The sequence below is a fragment of the Antechinus flavipes genome, chromosome 2, assembly GCF_016432865.1.
Source record: "Antechinus flavipes isolate AdamAnt ecotype Samford, QLD, Australia chromosome 2, AdamAnt_v2, whole genome shotgun sequence".
In the NCBI taxonomy this organism is placed as follows: Eukaryota; Metazoa; Chordata; class Mammalia; order Dasyuromorphia; family Dasyuridae; genus Antechinus; species Antechinus flavipes.
The window spans coordinates 542,093,921-542,117,601 of NC_067399.1; the positions used below are offsets into that span (position 1 = coordinate 542,093,921).

The 23,681-nt window shown below is 35.7% G+C and overlaps 1 protein-coding gene across 1 annotated transcript in view; it reads right to left on the bottom strand.

The window, feature by feature from the left end:
* Positions 1 to 23,681, bottom strand: part of ZNF609 (zinc finger protein 609) — a 206,638-nt gene that overhangs the window by 39,710 nt on the left and 143,247 nt on the right. The window contains exon 3 of the mRNA XM_051980869.1: positions 1,488 to 1,713. Coding sequence (XP_051836829.1) covers positions 1,488 to 1,713 — 226 coding nt within the window. The remainder of the gene's footprint in view (positions 1 to 1,487; positions 1,714 to 23,681) is intronic.

Here is a 23,681-nt window from a genome sequence, read left to right on the forward strand (position 1 = left end):
GATTATGTGCTTTATAAATTAGGAAGACTTATTGAAGAAGGAGGAGATGGGTACATTTCAATTCAGCTCTTTCAACCATCTAGATGACCAAAACAAGGCTAAAAACATGGTGCTAGAGATAAAACTTATAAATGAAGAAGCATTTGCAGTAAACATCTTTTAAAAGGCCATATATTACACGATAATATATTAATGCCCACAAAAAAAATTAAGACCATAGTGAGATTAATACAGATAACACATTAATGTCTACTTCAGAATATACTTTAAATAAGCACTAAAAAATAACATCATCCACTGGCAAAGAATTTATCAAAATGACCAGAGGATTACCTGACAATATATGATAATCAGAGATATTTAGTCATCTTACTCTGGGTCTCAAAACTCCTCAGAATAGAAATTTTACCCTGAAGGTGATTACCCTTGCTGAAACTCAAGGAGGCTCTAGAGGGTCTAGTTTCTTCAATGACAACTCCTCTAAATATTATTTTTTAAATTGGGATTTATCTTTTTAAGTCCTCATGGGTGAGCAGGTAGAATGGTAGGAGTACCAGGAGTGGTCAAATATTTAATGGATGTATGGGAACATAGAGAAATGTTTATTTCCCAATTTTTCATAAGTTTATAAAATTTAATATGTAGTGGGATATGGGGGCTACCAGTGATTACTAGGTAGTTTTGGGAAGAGAATATGGTTTTTGTCTGGTCTTTAAAAAAAAAAAAACGCTAAAGATCATATAATTTAGCCTAATTAAATAACCCATTCCTCGATTTAAAAAAAAAATGTTCATAGGAACAGTGAAGTATGCAGAACAGGGAAAACAACATTCAACAATGACTACAATAATAAGTGGGAAAAAAAACAACAAAAGAACTAATATGTAATACTGTGAAATTCAACTCTAAAGAAGAGAATACTTTCCATTTCTCCTTTTCTAAGGTCAAAGACTATGGGTATGAAACACTATACACAATGTCCAAACTTTTAAAAAATGTTGCTTAATTTTGCTGAACTTTTTTTTTTCTTTTTTACTTTAAGAAGAGATAGCTCTTAGGAGGAAGAGAAGGAAAAGGATATATCATAAAATGTAGGTAATATCAGTAATATCAAACAAGATGTTATGAACATAAACATAATATATTTAAAAGAAAGAAAAATATATAAAGGAGGGGAAAAAAATACATGTTATTTTCTCTGATCTAAATCTACTAAATACTATTGCCTTTGGCTCAGCAATATAACATCTGTAGATGCCAAGGGGTAAATAATCAGTCAAAGAAAGAATCTCTCACAATTCCTCAAATCAGGAAATTACTGCTGACAAACTTTAAATCCATTGCAAAATCATGAGTAGGAAATCATGAGTCCTGAGATTTCTAACCTATACTTGAGATACATTGCATTATAAGCCTAAATTAAACCACCCAAAAGAAGGGAAATTGAAAAAGTACTTAAGGTATGTTACACTACACAGAGAACTTACCATCTTCTGTTTCTTGCCACACAATGCCCTCTAGGTTGACACTGGTCCCAGGTTCACAAGGGCCTAAGCACTCAGGTTCTGTAGCCAATGCCACATCACAGGTGTTCACTCCTACAGAGCGGGTTCGAACCATGATTTGCTCACAGGGGGAGGAGATATCATTACTGACCACTGGAACTAAAAGATGCAGGGGAAGCACAGCTGGTGTGGAGACAGGGGATTCCATCTGTGAAATAAAACAAAGCAGCAAAGGAGTTGCAATTAGAACATCTGTGGAAAAAAGACCTTTTTAAACCCACTTATTTTCCACGTCCCTCTTCAGTCAATCATGCTTGGAGGACTAAATTCTGCATTTCTGATTCTTATTCAAAACTATAGTTTCTCACCCTAGCGTATAGCAACACCACTGAATTCTAGATAAAGTGAGAATCCTACAATAGAAACTCTCCACTGCCTATCATTCCCCATGCCCATCTTCAATGTTTCATACTAAATAATGTAAACCACTGTTTACAATTGGCAAACACTGGTAAGATCAATGTTTCACACTAAATATGTAAACGAACTGGGGCTGTTCAATTCTTTTTTCCTCATGGAAACTCTAGAAAAAGGGAGTTTACAGATGTTCTCAGGATGACACAAGATTTACATCTGGGAAGGTGTTTAGAGACTACATATGGAATTTTTGAATTTTCCTTTCTTGTTAATCCAGTTCTTATCAAGTAATACAGTAATCCACAAGGGGAAAGTAGGTAAAAAGATAGGAACAATCCCTCAGCCAACTCAAAATGATCAAGAACTCTAAAAATATTTTATGAGGCAGAGAGATCCCTTGTTCCACTTTTTAGTTTGAGAGAAATCTACTTAAAAATTTGGCTGAGAATAATTACATGAGTGCCTCTTACTCCAAATATTTAAACAGAAGTTAAGTTAATGACAATGATTGCAAGGAATATGGATCTAGCCATTATCTTCATTGAAAAGAAACAGAAGTCTTACAAATCCCTAGGACTCACAGATGCAACTGATAAAAATATCCTTGAATGAAACAGCCAAAAATAAAAACAATCACTTCACCTACAATCTTAGTCATCTAAGAGAACATGATTACTTAGGTTTCTCAGTGAGTGCAGAATATCCTAAGGAATTAGGAGAAGAGAATTATTAATAAAAGGGGATAGTTTTTTTGGTTCCCTAATTTAATATCATTTATCAGAAGATGGAGAATGAAGAGAAATTGTATTGCTAGAAACCCATAAACTAATTAGATATTTGCTCCTGGGGCTACTTAAAGAAAACGTAGAACAGTCACTGAAACTCAAAGTCAGCAGTTAAAGAAAACATGCATATTATACCATCTCAGCCACTGGGCAGCAATGCAGTAGAATTCTAATTCTGGAATTGTATCACTCATTCCTACTGCTTCTGTTTTATTCCCTGATCTTAAAGACTGTAAGAAAAACTCAGACCTGGTCCCTGCTATGTTCACTGCATGGAGACAACTGAAGCTTTCTGCCTTAAAAAGTCAATGCAATTTGCAGATCATCACTGGTAGTCCAAAGAAGACTCAAACTAATTCAGGCTAATCCTGGTCCTGAACAATTGCCAAAGCATCCTTTTCTGCTTGTTCCTATAAAGTGTATTGACTATACTTTTCTATATCTCTCTCCACCTCACCAATTCCTCTAAGCCAACCTTTTCATGAAACAATTAGAGTAGGAGTTTGTATAATGCATCCTCCATTTTATAAAATGCATTTGGCAAAACAGTATCTAATTTTGTTTCCTCTGAAGTGGGAAGTTTATAATTTTAGCAAGTGGGTCCCCCAAAGTCTCTTCAAATTCTCCATTAGTTTTGATATAAAAACAAAGTAAAAATTTAAGTGGGATATGGGAAAAGAAGTAGGGAAAAGGAGGAAAACCCAAATGAAATAGTGATTCCTCTATGGTCCTGAAACTTTGCTTCTATCAAATAGTTCGGGAACAATATAATGAAGGAGCAAACCTCTGAAAAGTCAATTTCTTGGAGGTTGTACAGTACTATAGAGTATCACTAGAGGGGAAGATGAAGATAACAAAACCCTGAGAAAATAGCAGAGAGTGGAGGGCTCTTCTTAAAGCTACTGGGGAAGTAAATCCTTTGGAGACCAAGCACCTCATTTACAGACCTAGAGAGGTTTTTAGCATTACAAACACCTAGAAAGTCTTCCAGACCATTACTAGGTCTCCTATCCATTGGTTCATATTTATGGGCTGTCAACTCCTAGCATCTAGGCTCTTTGTGTACTACTTAGACAAAGAAAAGAAGTAAGTTCTCTGTGAAGCTTCTCACTACATCAGCTCAAATGAAGAGAACTTTTTAACCAAATAAAAAAACAAGAAGAGATTACAAAAGAGAAAACCAATCATTTTCATTATATGACACTGAAAGGCTGTGTTTTTTTTTTGTTTTGTTTTGTTTTGTTTTTTTTTTTTTTTTTGGGGGGGGGGGTATGAACAGAATTAGCACGTAAAATAAGAAACAGTTGATTTAGGAAAGAAAATCTTTATCTCAAAACTTTATGGTAGCTCTTCCAAAGAATTGGAAAATGAGTAGATGCTCACCAACTGGGGAATGGCTGAACAAGTTGTTGTATATGAAGGTAATGGAATATTATTATTCTATAAAAAAAGATAAATAAACTTATTTTATAAAGACCTGGAAAGATTTACATGAACTGATGCCGAGTGAAACAAGCAAAACCAGGAATACATTGTACACAATAACAGCAAGAATATGGGATGATGAACTTTGTTTTTTCTCAGTGGTTTGGTGATCCAAGGCAACCCCAATAGACTTTGGATAGAAATGCCATCTGCATCCAGAAAAGAAACTATGGAGATAGAATCCAAATCAACACATACTCTGTTCACTTTTTTTTTCCTCTCCCATGATTTTTTCTTTTTTGTTCTGATTTTTCTGTTCCAACATGATTCATAAAGCAACGTGTATTAAAAATAAAAAACTTTATGGTAAAGGTCTGAAATCTAAACTATATGGGAAATTAACACAAACATGCAAGATTCCATAAGTCAGAAGACAAGGAAAAATAGATCTCAAAAGGAGAATATAAAACTTAAAAGAACTTTGATAACTTTAAAATCAACTCAGTTCATTACTAAGAAAAATGTAAAATAACCCCAAGGTTTCACCTCATACTCCATAAACTGGAGAATACACTGTTGGCAGAAAAGTCACTTTATCCAATCACTGTGAAAAGCAATTTGAAATTATCTTTAAAATTTGGCTGAAATATTCCTTGTTTATCCATTGTTTTCACAGAAGACTAATGACATCATGTGTGAACTGGATTTAAGTGAGGCAGAGTCCCACATTTTCTTCTTGACTCATCAGAGCCCAGGGGCAAGACAAAAGTCAGTATAATAGGCAGTGGCCTAGGATATGGTGTTCTCCAATTTAAGCTGTTTTAAAGCCCCTACTATGAAACACTAAGAAGTAAATTTCAGGAAGATTGCAAGAAGTTGATGGCCAGTTGCTTACCAAACAACTCTCCTCCTCTTCCGCCAGTGTCAGAGGAGCCAAGCTGCTTGATGTGTTTATGTAAAAAAAAGGCATGGAGGGATAGGAGGTGGGGTGAGAGGAAGGATGCCTGTGGGTTTGAAACTGCTCAGTTTCCTTCCACTTTGTAACAGAAACCTGAGAAACCACAGTACAAAACAATAGCACTTAATTACAGCTCCAGCTCTGCTAATTACCATTCGATCACATCTATAAACTTCATTTTACCATAGTGCATAATAAGAGGCTCTGTGCTATCCATCTAATAACCAAGGCAGCTTTATGGAATTTTATATTTCACTTTACATGAGAATAAATGCAACTCGTTTATCACTCCAGGAAAAAGTGAAAATAGGAACCTATGACATTCACCTGCTCTTTGATGACAAAACATATTTTAGACTGCAGCAATGCTAGTTTTGTTAGTCTCTATAAAGAGCTAGATCCTTTCTTATGCTATTAAATAAGACAGTACCACAACCTGTGGCCTTTCAGTTCTATCGGAGTAAGGGGGGTGGAAAATAGCTAAAGGAGCTGGGAGTGAAATTGGGATGATGAATTCCTGAACTTTTTCAAAAATTCATGTCTTTTTTACTTCTTAATGAAACTTCTTTTTCATTTCACCTTTAGCTACTAATTTAATAACACCCTATTAGGCTTTAACATGTTGATAGGCAGGTGACATGGAACTGGGGACTAGATGAGAAGAATAAGGGAGACCAAGCCATTAATCTCACCACATGAAGTAATTATATACTGCCCTCCATTGCCTCCCACACATGACAGCAATGATGGCAGGAAACTCTTCAAGGCTGTATGTGACTATTTCAGTTTGTAGAAAATACATTAAGGACTATTCAGGATTTGCTTTTTACAAACTGCTCATTACAAGCAGAGCTTTGGGACCTGCATCTTCAGAATCAAAAGGCAACAGAGAGTTATTCCTCACATGCCAGTAGTTTGAAGACTAATTACAATATACTTCCAGTTATCGAGGATGAATGAGAATTAGGCAGAATCAGCAAGCTCTCAGCAGAACTCCCAGACTCCATCACCTTGAACCATGGTGTAAGTGATTAGCCAAACAGCAGTTAAAATTGCAGCAATAAACTCTAGTGGCTTCTTGTACCACTGGGATCAAACTTAAAATTCTTCGACTCACTTGTTCCTATCCTTCTAGTTTTCTTGGCTATTCCCTTTAACCAGCACACGAACTAACCAGTGATACTCATACTCAACTCCCCATAAACCTGAAGTCTACTGTCATAAACAGTTGGTAGGAAGGCACACACAGATTGAAACGTGCTTATGGCCAAGGTCACTCATCATTCTGGTATTACTATTGGACCCTGTGGAATCTCCTGTGGAATCTTCACCCAGTTTTCTCTACTGAATACAACATCTCTACTGAGCCAACTGTGCAACCTGATCTGCTCGTCTCCAGCTTGAATCAAGGATTGGTTCTCCTCTCTACTGCCAGGGGTTCTATTCCTTAAAACTACCACTTCCCTTATCTTGATCTTTAGAGCCAACGAACCGATTTAGCACCTGAAGATGGTCTGCTTCCAGATTATTACTACCTGGATGACCTTGGCCAAGTCAGTTAACTTCTATGAACTTTAATTTCTTCCTCTGTAAAATAAGGGACTTGAAATAGGTGGCCCCCAAGGTACCTTGTATGCTCAGATTTAAAGTCCTATGATACTAATGGGTAGGTAGCTCTACTGCTCAGAAGACAATGAATGGTGACAGGGTGAAACTATTTACCCACTATTTAGGAGTCAGACCCCATGATGGCTTGTGCCCAAGACTGTGTCACAAGCACTTCAAGCAGAAAAACCTGTAAAAGGGTATTAGCACATTATTGACACATAATGTCACATTATCACCTCAACTGTTGTGACTATCTCACTTGAACTTGGAGGTGAGATAAAGAGGTCACCAAATCTCTTTTCCACATGCTTTATATCTTCTAGCTATGTTGGTTTGCTGGCTGTTCATCACTGATGACACTTGTGTTTCCTGTGCCTGTCATGTTCTTCTGTCACATCTCCGATTCATGGAATTCTAGTTTTTTATTAAAGGCAGCTTAAGTATCAGCTTTTGCAACAGGCCTTTCTTGTTCCCTTCTTTCTCACTCTACTAACTTGTGTCTTCTCCACCAAAGTAGTCTAGGATTGTTTTTTTATCCATACACCTCTAAACATATCTTTTCAACAAAAATATAAAAATTAAAATATAAGTTACTTGAAGGTAAAAACTATTTTAATTTGGTGGTGGTGGTGGTGGTGGCAACAGGTCTTCAGAGTTTGCTTATCGAAGAGCCAAGATGCATAACAGTATTAAAACATGTTTATTGATTGAGGAAGAAAATGCATTTTGAAATAATCATGAGCTTTAGTTTTTGGTAACAACTAAACACTTATAAAGAACCCAAAGGTCCACAAAAGCAAAAATGAAGTCTTGCCCTCAAAGAGCTTACTTCTGTCAAAAAAAAAAAAAAACATAAAAGTAAACATCATACAATGAGGGTGGGGTAAATTCGTACTTTGAGGGACAAAGCAATTCTTCAAGTTGAAAGGAAGCATGGGATTCTAAGAGCTAGAAGTGAAAAGGGAGTGCAAGGAGGGGCACTCTTTGCAAAAGCAAGAAAATCGGAAAAATAATGGTGTTGAGGGGTAAGGGGGTGAGAGACAGAGAGACAGACAGACAGACAGATAGACAGACACACAAGACAATTTGGCTGAATCATCTAGCTGAAGGGGAATAATATGTATTAAGTCTGAGAAGATAGGATTAAAATATATTTAGCAGTGAAACAACACTGAATATAGCTTAGACTTTCTCTAAAAATTGAGAAGATATTTTCTTTCAGAAATTAACTTTTCAAGATCTTAAAATGACTCAGGATCATAGATTTAAATCTGGAAGGTATCACAGAAATTCCCTAATTTTACAGATGAAGAAAATGAAGCCCAGGGATGTTGAGTAATTTGCTCAAGTTCACACAGGTAAGTGATATAGCTAGTATTCAAACCTATGTCACTGGGATACTTTTTAATGCACTATATACCATTGTGAGTATCAGTTACCAATGCAAGACATGAGAGGCTGGTGAAAATGTGCACTGATTTAATGAAATCACTTAAAAACTGAAGTTATTATTCAAAAAAAAAAAAGTCTCAACATCAGTTAGAGACATTTGACACAAAAAATAAGACAAAAATGTAGAGACAATTCTAATTATTTGAACTTTTCTGTTGTTTAGATTCCTGAGAAATCTGAATTTACTGAAGTTATTCTTTAATGAAAGATTCAGTTTTGCTTCTTTAGGAAAGCAACCCCTTTGGAGAAGGGTCCCACCATCCTTACCACCAGTAACACCAACTGCCGACCAACTGCCACCAATTGGCAAGTAAGCCCAAGGGTCCCTGGAACAGATGCACCCCCCCAAACCACTGGACCTGCTTCCAGCCCAGTCCTTCAAGCCATCATTAAGGGAAGCAAATCCTGTAAAGAAGGAGCCAGCCATCCCCACCAACTGCCAACCAACTGCCACCTATATGGCAGGTAAGCCAGCCTGGCAGAAGCAGCAAGGCACCCTAACAGAGAGACAGCATGTGCCAGGATTGTGAAATTACTTCCAACACATTAAAACATCATCTCTTAACTACTGACCAACTGCCATTAACAAGCTGCAGCCCTGACCTCTTCAGCAGCCATATCTACTGAAGACCTCCCCCCAATATCCCCATACCCCACTAAATAAATTCTCCTCAGAGAAGTCCTTGGCACTACCAAAGGGTTCAACATCAGAAATAGATATAGTTTGTCCATGTAAATGACATTAAAGAAGATGCATTACCATCTGCTTTGCTGCTGCACCCTAAGGACCATGGGACCTTTCCATCTGACTTGCAGCTGAAACCTCCTATATAGGTGTTGTCTTCCCCATTAGAATGTGAACTCCTTGAGCAGGGACCGTCTTTGATTTTCTATTAGTGTACTCCAGCACTTAATAATTATTTTTTAAAATTCATTTGCTTTTTAATTCAATTCATTCTTCTGAAAAATTACAAATATATAATCCAAATAGGTTGACAAATGAGAATCATGAAATAATTGTACTTATGGAAATGAGCTCTCCTTAAGAAAAAAATCTTGCTATTCATATTCCTATGAATGGGGACTTTGTGTGTAGACTATGAAGGAAGGCTCTGGATTAGAATTCCTGATACTAGTTTGACTCACACCTTGTACAAGGTACTTAATTTTTCTTAATTTTCTTAACTTTGCTCAATTGTAAAATAATACTTTTACTACCAATCTCTCAGGATTACTTTGGGAAGAAAGTACTTAGCTAAAGCTATATAAGTTTATTATTATATATACTATATATAATATACTATTTATATATATACACTATTATATAATATATATATATATATATTATACACTATATAAGTATATTATTAGTAGGAATAGAATAATGTGGGAAAATCTGCAAACTTAACTATAAAGAAGGAACTTTGCCAAATGCCCAGATAACTACCTTCACCTCTCTCCTTTCTTGCTACTCATTAAAAGGAGAGTGTCAGCAATGATTCTAGAGCTAAGACTATTTTGAAAGGAATGACTATAACTTGTTTCTTTGCTTAATTTCTTTCATAGAAATAAAAAATTTAAAGCATCTGCCTCCCCAGCCCCCTTTACATCCCTGCTACTAAAACTTACTTTAAGGTATCTGTGTCTTTTCATACAAGGCTTCTAGTGTTTCTCTGGATTCTTCATATTCCTCATATTTCATTAAAAGGGTATACCATAATTTTTTCAACTATTTTTCAATTGATGGGCACTATGGTTAATTGCATTCCCCCCACCTCCCCGCCTCCATCCCTCTCAGGAAAGCTGTTTAGAAAAGGGCACTGTCAAAAATAGAAAAAATATATTGAAAGGATAGTTGAAGAATTACAAAAATCTCGCAATTCGCCACGTTCCAAATAGCAGACAAATAAGGTAATTAATAATTGATGCCCAGAATAGATTGTAAAATCCAATCATTGCTATAATGGAATCTGATGACAATTGAGAAAAGCTAGCGTGTAATGTTCAGGCTAGTTTTCTGGACATCTTCTGGACGGGTCTTAGTCTCAACAGGATAGTCACCATGAGGATGGACAGGAATAGAGTCTAGAGTCTTTACTATTTCCTTCACAGTTTGTATCTGTCACAGTCTGACCCAGTCTTGATCTTAGTGGAGGAGTTCAAGAGGCAGGAGAACCACCAAAAGGATGGTCAAAGATGAAATGTCTCATTTCCTGTCCTCTCAGCCCTTAAATACCCTATTACAATTACATCATTACAGCATACTGAGTATGTGTGAACTAGAGAACATTACATCACCGTACTAAGTACTAAGTATATGTAAATTAGAGAACCATTATCTCATCAATTCCACTGAGTTAGCACCTTGCTGTAGGTGTCCTTGTTTCAAGTATACTTCTTCAGAGTTCTGGCCCTCTGCGCTAGGAAGCCTTTCCTATGATCTTTGTTGTCACCTGGAACCCTAAAGGTTAATCCCTTCTGGAAGATAGCATATCAAACACATTTAAAACTTAAGACAGCATAAACCTCCAGTGAAAGGAAATTAGCAAATCACATTGGAAATTTAACAAACCAAAGGAAAAACTTCATAAGAGAATCAATACCTCAATTCACACTCCATTGTCCATTAATATGATAAAGGTGCTGAATGAAGAATGTCTACTCTTCTTGCTACTGTCAATCCCAATTCTTGAAATTCATAGCAGTTCTTTTCCCAAAGCTATTAACTTTGTAGCTGATGAGGGATGACAATGTCTTATCTCTCTGTACATAGCCTGAAATGGGCTGTATTTTTTCCAAATAAGACTAAAATTCTTCACATCTCATATTATTTTGGGAGAAGCATAAGATAACCTCCAAAGTATGAACAACTTGGGAAAAATTCTTTGATTGCAACTTCTGGCCTAAATTCTATTCATACCCACTTATTTTCTTTCTTTCTTTCTTTCTTTCTTTTTTTTTAATTATTATAGCTTTTTATTTACAAGATATGCATGGGTTGCATGCCAAATCTTTTGTTCCAATTTTTCCCCTCCTTCCCCCTATCCCCTTCCCCCAATGGCAGGTTTACCAATACATATTAAATATGGTAAAGTATAAATTAAATACTAAGTATACATGTATACAAAATAACAAACAGTTATTTTGCTGTACAAAAAGAGTCAGACTTGGAAATAGTGTACAATTAGCCTGTGAAGGAAATCAAAAATGCAAGCGGACAAAAATATAGGGATTGGGAATTCTATGTAGTGGTTCATAGTCATCTCCCAGAGTTCTTTTGCTGGGTGTAGCTGATTCAATTCATTACTGCTTTATTGGAACTGATTTGGTTCATCTCATTACTGAAGATGGTCACATCCATCAGAATTGATCATCATATAAAATTGTTGTTGAAGTATATCCTGGTCCTGCTCATTTCATGTAAGTTTCTCCAAGCTTCTCTGTAATCATCCTGCTGGTCATTTCTTACTGAACAATAATATTCCATAATATTCATATACCAAAATTTAGTCAGCCATTCTCCAATTGATGGGCATCCACTCAGTTTCCAGTTTCTGGCCACTACAAAGAGACCTGTCACAAACTTTCATGCACATACAGGTCCCTTTCCCTTTAAGATTTCTTTGGGATATAAGCCCAGTAGAAACACTACTGGATTAAAGGGTGCACAGTTTGATAACTTTTTGATCATAGTTTTAAATCGCTCTTCAGAATGGCTGGATGTGTTCACAATTCCACCAACAATATATTAGTGTCCCTGTTTTCCCACATCCCCTCCAACATTCCACATTATCTTTCCCTGTCATTCTAGCCAATCTGACACATACCCACCCATTTTCTAAAGCCACAGCTGGAGTCAAATTTACTGAAGTCCAGCACTACTACTAATCACTTCATTCCCAAATCTTCTTTACAAGAGGCAAAATACCAAGTAAAGTGAACCAAACTACCGCCCTTTCCTCTCTGCATCATTCAAAACTCAGAGCTGTCTTTTTGTGGTAACAAAGATTTGGAAAAGGAGCGATGCCCATCAATTGGGGAATGGATCAACAAGTTGTGGTACATGAAGGCAATGGAATATTATCTTTGTATAAAAAATTATGAACAAACTGATTATAGAAAGGCATGAAAAGATTTACATGAACTGATGCTGAGCAAAACAAGCAGAACCAGAAATACATTGTACATAATAACAGCAAAAATGTGCAATGATCAACTATGAAAGGATTCGTTCTTTTCAGTAGTTCAGTGATTCAAAGCAATCCCAATAGTCTTTGGACAGGAAATGCCATCTGCATCCAGAAAAAGAACAAAAGAGACTGAATGTAAATCAACACATGCTATGTTCTTTTTTTTTTTTTTTTTTTAATCATCTCTCATGGTTCCCTTTTGCTCTGATTTTTCTCTTCCAACATGATTCATAAAGGAATGTATATTTAAAATAAATTTACTATGATTTAAAAAAAAATCAAGAGCTGGGAAAAGAGCAGAGTCTAAAGAAGTGATTTCCTATATTCTTAGACCAGCCTAAAAGCATGTATCTGAACTTTTAAGTACTCACCCTAAATGCCATTTAGAATAGTGATTTCAATGAAAAATGAGCACAGATTTCCAACCTGAAATTTCCTGCCTGAAGCAGCTCTGTTGAAAGAACACTGAATTCTCATCAAGTCAAGGAAGGGATCTGTGGCACCTGAAGAGGGAAGAGTTCTGAAAGCTATGGTGAAATGGAATTCTAAAGGAGAAATTCACCCTTAACCGCCATTATGTTCTCAAGGGATTTGGCAGATCGGTGAATTCAGGCAGACTGCACTAGTCCTTAGAACCAATCAATTCCAGTTCACGAGAAGGAAGAAAATGAAGAAATCAGGGGCAGGTGAACAGTAGGGGATAGGAGCCTTGTGGACAGTGGTTACAAGTGAGGGATGAAGCTGAGTTTCTTGTGTCTTTGGCAGACAGGGGCTTCACAAATATTTCAACATCAGGAAAACTTAAGGATGATTGTCAGTTTGGGACTTATTATGCAAAATATAGAAATTCCCAAGATGAGAAATTATTAATCACTGTAAGTTAGGTGGCCCAGTGAATAGAGCACGAGGCCTGAAATCAGAAAGACTCTCTTCCAGAGTTCCAATATGGCCTCAGATAGTTAACTAGTTATGGGACCTGGGGCAAGTCAGTTAACTCTTCATTTATAAATGAGCTAACTACATTAGAAAATAGCAAACCACTCTAGTCTTTGCCAAGAAAATCCCAACTGGGGTCACAAAAACTTGGGACACAACTGAAACAAATGAACAGCAAAACCAAATTGAAAAGGAAAAGAAATGTATCTTAACTAGATAACTTTAGGTTTTGTACTTAAAAGGATATACGGGTCCTTTTTGAATTTTTCATTTTAAAGTCCAGTCAGAAATTATACACAGTATTAAAATAAATTGTTTCTATTCTTAACAAAGAGTCTTCCTATTTTCTTATTAATGATGGCCAAAGACACATCAACAGAAGTTGATAGATCCTTGACACTGGTACCCTCTATTAGTCAAACCTATAGGAAAAGACCACTTATTTCTATCCTAGAAAGATTTATGGATTACATGTCACTCAAAATTCATAGATATTACAAGAAACTATTCTTTAATGAGAATCTTTCTACTTGATAAAATACTGGCATTAAAAGTAAGTTCCTAGAGAAAAATTATTTTAATATATAATTATATTGTAATTAATGCATAATGTAATAAATGAGGTTTTTGATAGATTATATGTAAATCATATATTTGAAAAATAGTGAGAGAATGCTTAAATTTTCTTTTTAAGATTTTCAATCCAAAATCAATGCCAAAAATGAATTTTTTTGCAAAAGGAACAACTCTTTTAGCATATGTTTTATATAAATCTAGATTTTCTTTATTAGGTGAGGGCAAATCTTGATTTTCTTATCTTGAGCCACATCTTAACAGTGTATCTAGTTTTAAACAAATCTCCGTAAGAATAGATGAACTAAAAGAAATAACTACTATACTGTAAAATTGCCAAGCAAAGCTAAACTGTTTTCTATGCACTGAAGCTGTTCTTCCAATAACCTCTTCTGAAATAACTTCATTATGTTCAAGTAGAAGAGAAAATACTTAATGATACTATCAAATCCACGAGAATTACAGTGCAGTCACATATAATTTCCCTACTCTACTTTAAGAAAATAGGGATTAAAATCATTTTGATTTTACGCTAATAAAGTGCAAAGTAGCTTAACCAAAATAGTCTTAAAAAGTCAGTGGAACAGTCTCATCATAACAAAAGAATGTCTTTCAAATATCAGTGACAGAAAAAAAAAAGGGTTAGGAAAATCAGCAAGATGAGCAATAGGTTCAATGTAAAGTCTGTAAAAAAGTAAAACTGATCCATCAGAGAATTTTATACTGGGGGCAGAGGTTTTTACTTACCTAGAATAAATTGCTCAGATACAACAAAACTGTCACTACTAACCAATACCTAATGTTTTTGCCAAGCCAAGAGTTCTAATATGGAAGGAAGTGTGCCAGGGAATCAACTAGATGGGATAGCTTCTATCAACATATAAAAGATGGGCTTCCAGGATACTTGGCCAATCAATAGCTTTCATCCTTTTACCCCACAAAGTATCCATTCCAATTAAAGATAAAGTAGAAAACTGGAATCAAGGATGTAAATTGTAGATAGTAAAGATACATGATTTATTAAGAAAAAGTTATTTAAATTTGAGATCTCCACTCAAGTTTCAGGTTTGAAAATTGAAGTATTTTTAGTGTTCTAAACAGATGAACATTTACAGAAGATTTAAAATTTTTAGGGAAAAAAAGTCCTAAAGGTTCAGTAGTAGCTAATTAAAATTTCAGATCCCCAAACAGAAATTTTTAAAGGGGTTTGGTTGGATTCCTTCCTTAGGAACCATTGTAAATAGCACATTGCATTCTGATCTAAGCACATGTGTCAGAGATTTTCTTCTCACACCTTTTTACACCTGGAGACTCAAAAGACTGAATGTTTCTCTATGGTTGAGGGAGAGTAGGAAAAGCAGCATGGAATCTACAATTCATATGTGTTGGGCAGTCTTTAGGTGTTCATAACTTCATAAATAACTTGAAAGTGATTAACTCAAAGGGAGTGTCTCTATTACTGTAGCTTGACCCCCAGAATGATCACTTTCAAAAAGCTTACAAGGATAATTAATTTTACTCCAATTGTCTACAATGAGTGGAACAAATGTCACCTTCCAGGAGTGCTAGATGTGGAAAACCTCTGCTGTTGAGGGTGGAAAGGGAAGAGGGTAAAAGAAGAGAAACTAAAACAATTCAACTTTCCTTAACACACACCCTTTCCCCCAAGGTACTCCTAAAGAATACTAAAAGATAACAACCATTTCTGTTCTAACTAGAATTCTCCTTGGAGCAGGGCCAAGAGATGCCCCACAGAATGCTGCTGCTGGTGCTTATCAAATTAAAATGCAAAGCAGTTCTCTCCAGTGTCACTAGGAACTGTCAAAAAGAGATTATAGTTCCCACTCTGAGGATGCAGGTCAGCTAAATAATACCCATCTTCCTATGCTGATCAGAAAGAGGAGGGTGAAGGAGGAGAAAGATTAGACCTGTTTCCAAACAGTAACCCCGCCTGCTTGTTACCTTGGTAACCTCCTTTCTCTGAGCTGTTCTTATTTGTCTATCTCTGTCTGACCTTCATATTGCTCTGACAGTAACCGTGGAGGGAAAGGTGCCTGTCTGCTGACTTAGCACTCTAAACTGAGACATCAAGCTAGGGAGAGAGGCACTTAAAACGCCTTCACATTATAGTCTCTAAACTGTGCCCTGAAGGCCATTAGTGGCCTCTAAGAGCTTTCTGGTGGTCCTTGTCATCACATCACTCCTCCCCCAAGTCTGTGGGCCAACTTATTTCCCTCATATACACTTCGTAGTGTAGGCTATCTGGGTCAAGAAGAGTAGGTAAGTGAAAAGAAACAATGAAAGGGGGGGGGGGGGGAAACGAAGGTGATTAACTCAAAACAACCTTTAAAAGATAGTGTCTTGATGTAGAAAATGTTTCTACAATCTCTGCTCTTAAGACATCTGCTCATTGGTGGTAAGAATTGGAAGGATTAATATCAATGCAAAAAGCATGAATGAGAGGATGCCCCCTTTGATAAAGGAGAAGGGGAAATTTTGAATGTAATTCTTATTCAAGTAAATATAATTTTTTAGTCTTTACTTTTAAGGATTAGTAATACTGAAAAATCCATGCACTTCTATACTTCTTGACCTTTTAATGTGTCTAGATGTGATCTTTCAGAATAACTATTCATCTTTTATTTCTTTAAAGCAAGGGGCAAAGAAACTTGGAAAAGATTATTGTAGTGCAACTTCTTGAGATAAGATATTTCAATTAAATAGGGTCCAAATGACTAATTTTTGAGGATTTCCAGTCACTAGGATTATCTTTAATGAGGCTGCTATAGTTTAAGGGTAGTTCTCATCATAAAAGAATTTGACAAGGTCACAAGGGACATTTTTTGAGAGATAGCTTATAGCCTTTCTTGACTTCTATGATGTTTTCTTTCTTTTTTTTTTTAATTTTATTTTATTTAATAATAACTTTGTATTGACAGAATCCATGCCAGGGTAATTTTTTACAACATTATCCCTTGCACTCGCTTATGTTTCGTTTTTTCCCCTCCCTCCCTCCAGCCCCCCCCCCCCAAGATGGCAAGCAGTCCTATATATGTTAAATATGTTGCAGTATATCCTAGATATAATACATATTTGCAGAACCAAACAGTTCTCCTGTTGCACAGGGAGAATTGGATTCAGAAGGTAAAAATAACTCGGGAAGAAAATCAAAAATGCAAATAGTTCACATTCGTTTCCCAGTGTTCCTTCTTTGGGTGTAGCTGTTTCTGTTCATCATTTATCCATTGAAACTCAGTTAGGTCTCTTTGTCATAGAAATCCACTTCCATCAGAATACATCCTCATACAATATTGTTGTCGAAGTGTATAATGATCTCCTGGTTCTGCTCATCTCACTTAGCATCAGTCCATGTAGATCTCTCCAAGCCTCTCTGTATTCATCCTGTTGGTCATTTCTTACAGAACAATAATATTCCATAACATTCATATACCACAATTTACCCAGCCATTCTCCAATTGATGGGCATCCATTCATTTTCCAGTTTCTAGCCACTACAAACAGGGCTGCTACAAACATTTTGGCACATACAGGTCCCTTTCCTTTTTTTAGTATATAATGTTTTCTTTTAAAAGATATGTACTTCAAATATTCCTAGTTTCTTATACTACCAGGCACCTAATAAATTGAGGAATTTATAAAATAAAGTACACGACCTATTTCTGAATATTTTAAGACCTTGTTGAACCAGTTTATGTTGGAATATAAAGTCAACAGATTTAATATGCCTATTGCTTAAAGTAACATGTAGATCTGAAGAAAACCACTTCCAAATTTAATTTTGATTTTCTGGAATATGGTAAACAAAATCATTCACCTTCATTTACTCCTACCTTTTACAATATATCATCTTTGACCAAATCTACCTCAATTCTCATAAGGAGCTCCTATATTCTCTTTGTTTCACAGACTTCTTCTTTTGAACTGCTTTCAGCAGGAAATCTTGTTTTCTGAAGAGCATGAAATACTTAATATAAACAATTCCTAAATTTGTTAAGAAGAAAATATCTGAGAATGCTTTATCACTCAATCCAGAACCTGGTGGACCCTATTAACTTCTAGGATGTTCTCCTTCCTTCCCCAATAAATTTAGTGTCTGCTTCAGTCTTTTTCCTCACTTCAGTTCCTGCTGTCATATTAGGGCACTTTTAACACACAATTCAATGATCTCTCAAATACTCTATATTCTTAGTTTCTCAATTTACTTAATTCCCATGTCTGATAAACCCATAGATGGTCAAACCCTCAATCCTGCCATCACTAAAAATTTCTATTACTGATGAACTCTAAAATTCCTTTAAAGTAATAATTTTTTTTATCCCTCTATTCCTTTCCTATCCTTTAAGATTCCTAGTCCAAATCATAGACTTAAATATGGCCTCTAATCCCTTTACCTTTTAGATATTTCCCAGCCCATTTATTTAATTAACATGCATTAATATTAAGCCCATAGTATGAACTAGTTGCTATTAATAAAGCAGGCATACAAAGAAAGACAAAAATAAGGAAGAAAATGTTATGCTCAAGAAGCTCACATTATCATGTGTACCTTACAGAACATACTAAATAAGAGTAAATTCAGCCTCAGATACTAGATGAATGAGCATCAGATATCAGATAACTGAGCAAGTCACTTAATTTATTTTTGCCTCAGTTTCCTGATCTGTAAAATGAGATTAAAAACAGTACCTCCTTCCTAGGGTTGATGAGAGGATGAAATGTATTTGTAAATTTGCTAATTGTAAAGCAGTGTGCACTGTGCCTGGCACATACAAAGTGGTAAATAAATGTTAGCTATCATGATTATTGTTGTTGTTTTATTTCTACCAATGGATGAAACGAAACACAAACAAGCTTATGGACAAACAAAACATATATAGGATATGTAGGAGGTAATCTCAAGAGAAAAAGAGGGAACTGGGATCTTGAAGAACCTCCTGGAGAAGGTGGGTTATGAGCTAAATCTTGAAGAAGAAAGAGAAATCAGTAAAAGAGGAAAGAGAAGGCTCTGGCAGAGGTGACAGTGAAAGCACTAAGCCATATATACTATATGAAGAACAATAAACTGTTTAGGTTAGATGATTCTGGGGAAGGGAACAAAATGTAAGAAGACTAAAAAGGTAGGAAGGTACTGTGAAGGGCTTTACATGCCAAACAAAGGATTTTTATAGGAGCCGTTGGGTGTTACTCAGAAGGGGATGAGATGGTTAGACCTCCACTTTGGTAAAAATCAATTTCATATGTAAGAGGAGGGTAAATTGGGGTGGGAAAGAGATTTGAGGGAGGAAAATCCATTTCATGATTATTGTAAAAACCTGAGTTTAAGGTGATAAGGACTTGCACTAGAGAGAAAAAACATATACAAGAGATGTTATAAAGAGAAAAATGACAAGACCTGGCAACAGATTGCATGTTAAAGACTGGTGTTGGGAATGACAGTGTCTGGGTAACTTTCAACAATATTGTCAAGCCCAAAAGGGGAAACAAAAATCCCACACCTCTCTGATTATAAATAATAAGTAAAATGATCTAAGTCCTTAAAGACAAGAAAGCAAATCTGATGAGTCAGTGTAATCAGAACACTTACAACAAAAATATGGCTTTATAAAAGCCCCAAGGCGGGGAGGAGAAGGGGAGAAGAGGAGAGGCAGTGGAGGAAAAAAAGGAAATATACTGGAGAACATTTGGGTAAAGATTAACCAAGGAAAAAAAAGCAAGGGATGTTGTTGTGAGAGTATAATATAGATGATGTGGAGAGGAGGAAACAAAACTTTGTCCAACTAACTAATCTGAGATTTGGTGAGGAAGTCATTACCTTCACTCTCAGCCATTTCAATATCCAACTCTTAATAAAGCCTACAGACAAAAAAAACAAAAAAAAAAAACAGAAAGAAAAAAAACAACACATAGTTCAGTTTGCTCAGGACAAATATTTGCATATTTAATTTGTGAGATTTACTCTTATCATTATATTGTCCTTTACTATGTTGTCTAAGTGAACAAACAGTATGTTCTAACATGTACACAGTGGAATTAATGTTATCTGTTTAAAAATTGTAACCACTAAGTAGAATCATGTCTATATAGGAATTGTGTCATATCTTCAAACATTTCATGAAAGTTTACAATGGATAGGACACAAAGTCATTGCTAAAGCAAAGAAATACCATATTTCTCTTCCTCTCCTCATCCAGTAAGAAGATATAGCTGAGAGGCAGCTAGATGGTGTAGTAAATAGAATGTTGGCTCTGGTGTTAGAAGGACCTGAGTTAAATTCAACTTCAAACACTTAATACTTCCTAGCTATATGACTCTGGGCAAAGACACAACTCCAACTGTCTCACCAAAAAAGTCATAGTTAAGGAAAGAGATAATATGTATAAAGTATCAACAACTCCCTTGTACCATTCTAGGGTACCAAATGAATGGTGTTAAGATTAAGACTTTGATCCACGAGTGCAACTACTAGTTCTGTATCCCAAAGAGAGAATAAGAGAGGGAAAAGGACTCATACCAAAAAATGTTTGTAGCAGCTCTTTATATGGAAGCAAAGACTGGAAAATGAGTGAGTGTCCACCAACTGGGGAATAACTGAATAAGTTATAGTATATGAATGTAATGTAATGTTATTGCTCTATAACAAATGATGAACAGGGGCAGCTAGGTGGTGCAGTAGATTGAGCACCAGCCCTCAAAGTCAGGAGGGCCTGAGTTCAAATGTGATCTCAGCCACTTAACACTTCCTAGCTGGGTGATCTTGGGCAAGTCACTTAACCCCAACTGCCTCAGGAAAAAGAAAAGGAAAAAGAAAAGAAATGATGAACAGGTTGGTTTTTAGAAAGGCTTGGAAAAATTCATATGAACAAAAAACTTTCGATGGAAAATGCCATCTTTATCCAGAGAGAACTATGGAGACTGAAATGAAGATCAAAGCATACTATTTTCACCTTTTCTTCCCCATCTGTTCTTCCTCCCCATAGTTTTTCCCTTTTGTTCTGATTTTTCTCTAGATTCACAGGGAAGTATAATATATAAAAAAGAATGTATAACTTTTAAAATTGTTTTAATTTAAGAAATAAAAATTAAGTGCTAGTGAGGAAAGCAATACAAAAGGAGTACAGCTGCAAGTTCAGTTTTAAATAATAAATAATAAGAGTAGGACAATCCAGGAAATAGAAATAAAAATTTCCTTATCACAGTAAATATACTTACTTATAGTAATTGCAGGCAAATATAAGACTTCAGTTAATCAAAAGGAACAAAAAATGCTCAGATACCATTTTGGGAAGCAACATTCATGGCAAAATAGGGCCAAGACCAATTTGGGACTGCTTGATAATACCTAAGTATAAGAACATATTTCATGCTCCTGGAAATTAAATGAAACACAGACAGAAAAAGAAGGCTGAGTTTGCATACTTTGCAATACATCCAACTCACCAGAAACTGTCATTCCAACCACGTATTATGTCTTGTACTATGTCAAGTGTGATTCAGTATTCAGTGTCTATTTGGGATTTAACACCTCTTTCACTGCTCTACCAACAGACCTGGATTTCCGTTAAGTCCAACTAAAATCCCATTTTCTATAGGCAATCTTCTTCCAACCCCTCTTAATTCCAGGGCTTTTCTTCTTTTAAAAAATGTTTCCTAATTGATTCTAACTACACCAAATTTAAACTTAGACTCACCCCAGAACTGGATACCCTCAAGGGCCTCCCCAAGCCCACTTCCAGCTTTCCAAGGATTTATCTTCTTACTTTGGATTGTAAATTCCCCCAAGGCAAAAACTATCTTCAGTGTGTAGCACAATGCCTGGCAAGTACATAGTCAGGGAGTCAATAAATACTTAATTGACTCTTAATAATGAGGAACTTACCTTTAACTGAGACAAAAAGGATTAAAAGCATGTATTTAAAAAAAAAAAGATTAATTAAAAAGTAATAGGAGAGGAAAAGGACAAAGAACTGACAAAACCAGGGAAAGCTCTGTGAAGGAGGTAGTCTCAGAAAAGTTGAACTGTGAAACTATAAGGAGGTTAAGGGGATTGTGTATAGAGTTACAGTAACAGCTAAAAGTCAAGTTGGACTGAAATGTAGAGTTTTGGGATATCTTTTCAAAGGGCAGTTACACTTCAAAGGGTTGTTTTTTCCCCTGAGAGGTACATATTCTTTGACTAATTAATAGTTGCTTTCATTCTTATATATTGAATCAATTCTTTATAAATCTTGAAAAAGCAGACCTTTATTAGAGAAACCTGATGCTAAGATTTTTCTCCCCAGTTTTAACTGTTTGTCTTATTTTAGGTACACTGTTTTTCTTTGAGCAAAACCGGTTCATTTTATATTATCAAAATCATCTCTTCTATTACTTGTCTGGTTACAAATACTTTCATCTTCAGAGGAGAATACTGGGGGGAGAGGGGGGGAGAGAACTTCTACCCCAAAGAATAAGATGAAATGACTCCTGGACTAGTCAGAATTTATAGAAGAACTCAAAAAGAATTTAACCCATAGAAAACATGAAAATTACTCTCTGAAAAGTAGAATCGGGCAAGGGGAAGCCAATGAAGCTATAAGAGACTAAGGCATAATAAAATAGATCATAAAGAATGAAAAAATAGAACACAATTTAAAACATCATAGAAGAAAAATAACAGACGTGGAGAAAAGATCAAGGAGAGAGAGAGAGAGAGAGAGAGAGAGAGAGAGAGAGAGAGAGAGAGAAAATTCAACTGCCCTGTAGTTACAATTTGAATTGTACAGGACTTAGCAACAGCCTCAATAAAAGACCACAGATCCTGGAATCATATTTAAAGAATAGCAAGGCAAGTTAAGAAGCAGAATCAAAGCAAAAACAGCAGGAATAGGAAAGTTAAATATATGGGGAGAGGGGAAGGGTAATGTATCTGTATGTATATATCTACATATGTATGCAAAAATATATCCTATTTTAACTATAGCCTGCTTGAGGGAGGTGAAGTGGATGAAAGGAGAAAAAAAAAGAGTAAAGTAAAAAGAGGCAAGCAGCAAAGAACAAAAAGAAGTTCAGAAAAGATGGACGCTCATGAATATAATTTTTTCTAATATATACTTTCTTGAACTGGTAAATCATCATTATGTATTTTAAATCACCCCAGCTGTTCTGCTGGGCATATGAAAATGTTTTCTTTTCTTTTGTATTTCTTTTTCTGTTTTTTTTTTAAATAAAATTTAAAAAAAAATTTGTTAATGTAAGCTTTGTTGTTCTAAGGCAGAGGAAAAAAGGGAGTTTCTTTCTCTCTCCACACCCCACTACCTTATCTAGTTAGAATTTGGGAAATCTCACAAAATAAAAGTTAAACAGCTAGGTCAATTATTTAACTTTAAAGAGGTATATTACTCCTACCCATTTTTTAAGTGATAGATTATGTTGCATCTGAAGGTGTACAATTCCTTTCCCTTCTTCACAGATTATGGAGAGAAGAAAGGCCATAAGGAGAGCTGTGTTGGACAGGCAGGAGCAAGCAAGCTCAGCCCTTTCCCCTATAGAATCCTCTTAATTTGTACACTTCCTAGGTTTCTTAAAATTATCTCATAAGAAATGTATGAAAAGCTTAGCCCTAAAAAATAACTTCAAATCAATCAAAAAATCTCTCAGTAACTATAGATCAAAATGTAAATAAAAACAAAAGTCACCTGAATTCAAATTTAGGATGAGGTTGGTAGGGATTTTGTTTGGTCCTATGCAGACTGCCTCCTACAATCCTATTGCTGGTCCTGTTTTACTAGTGCCACTCCAGTATCTTTGCCAAGAAAACCCCAAAAGGGATCAC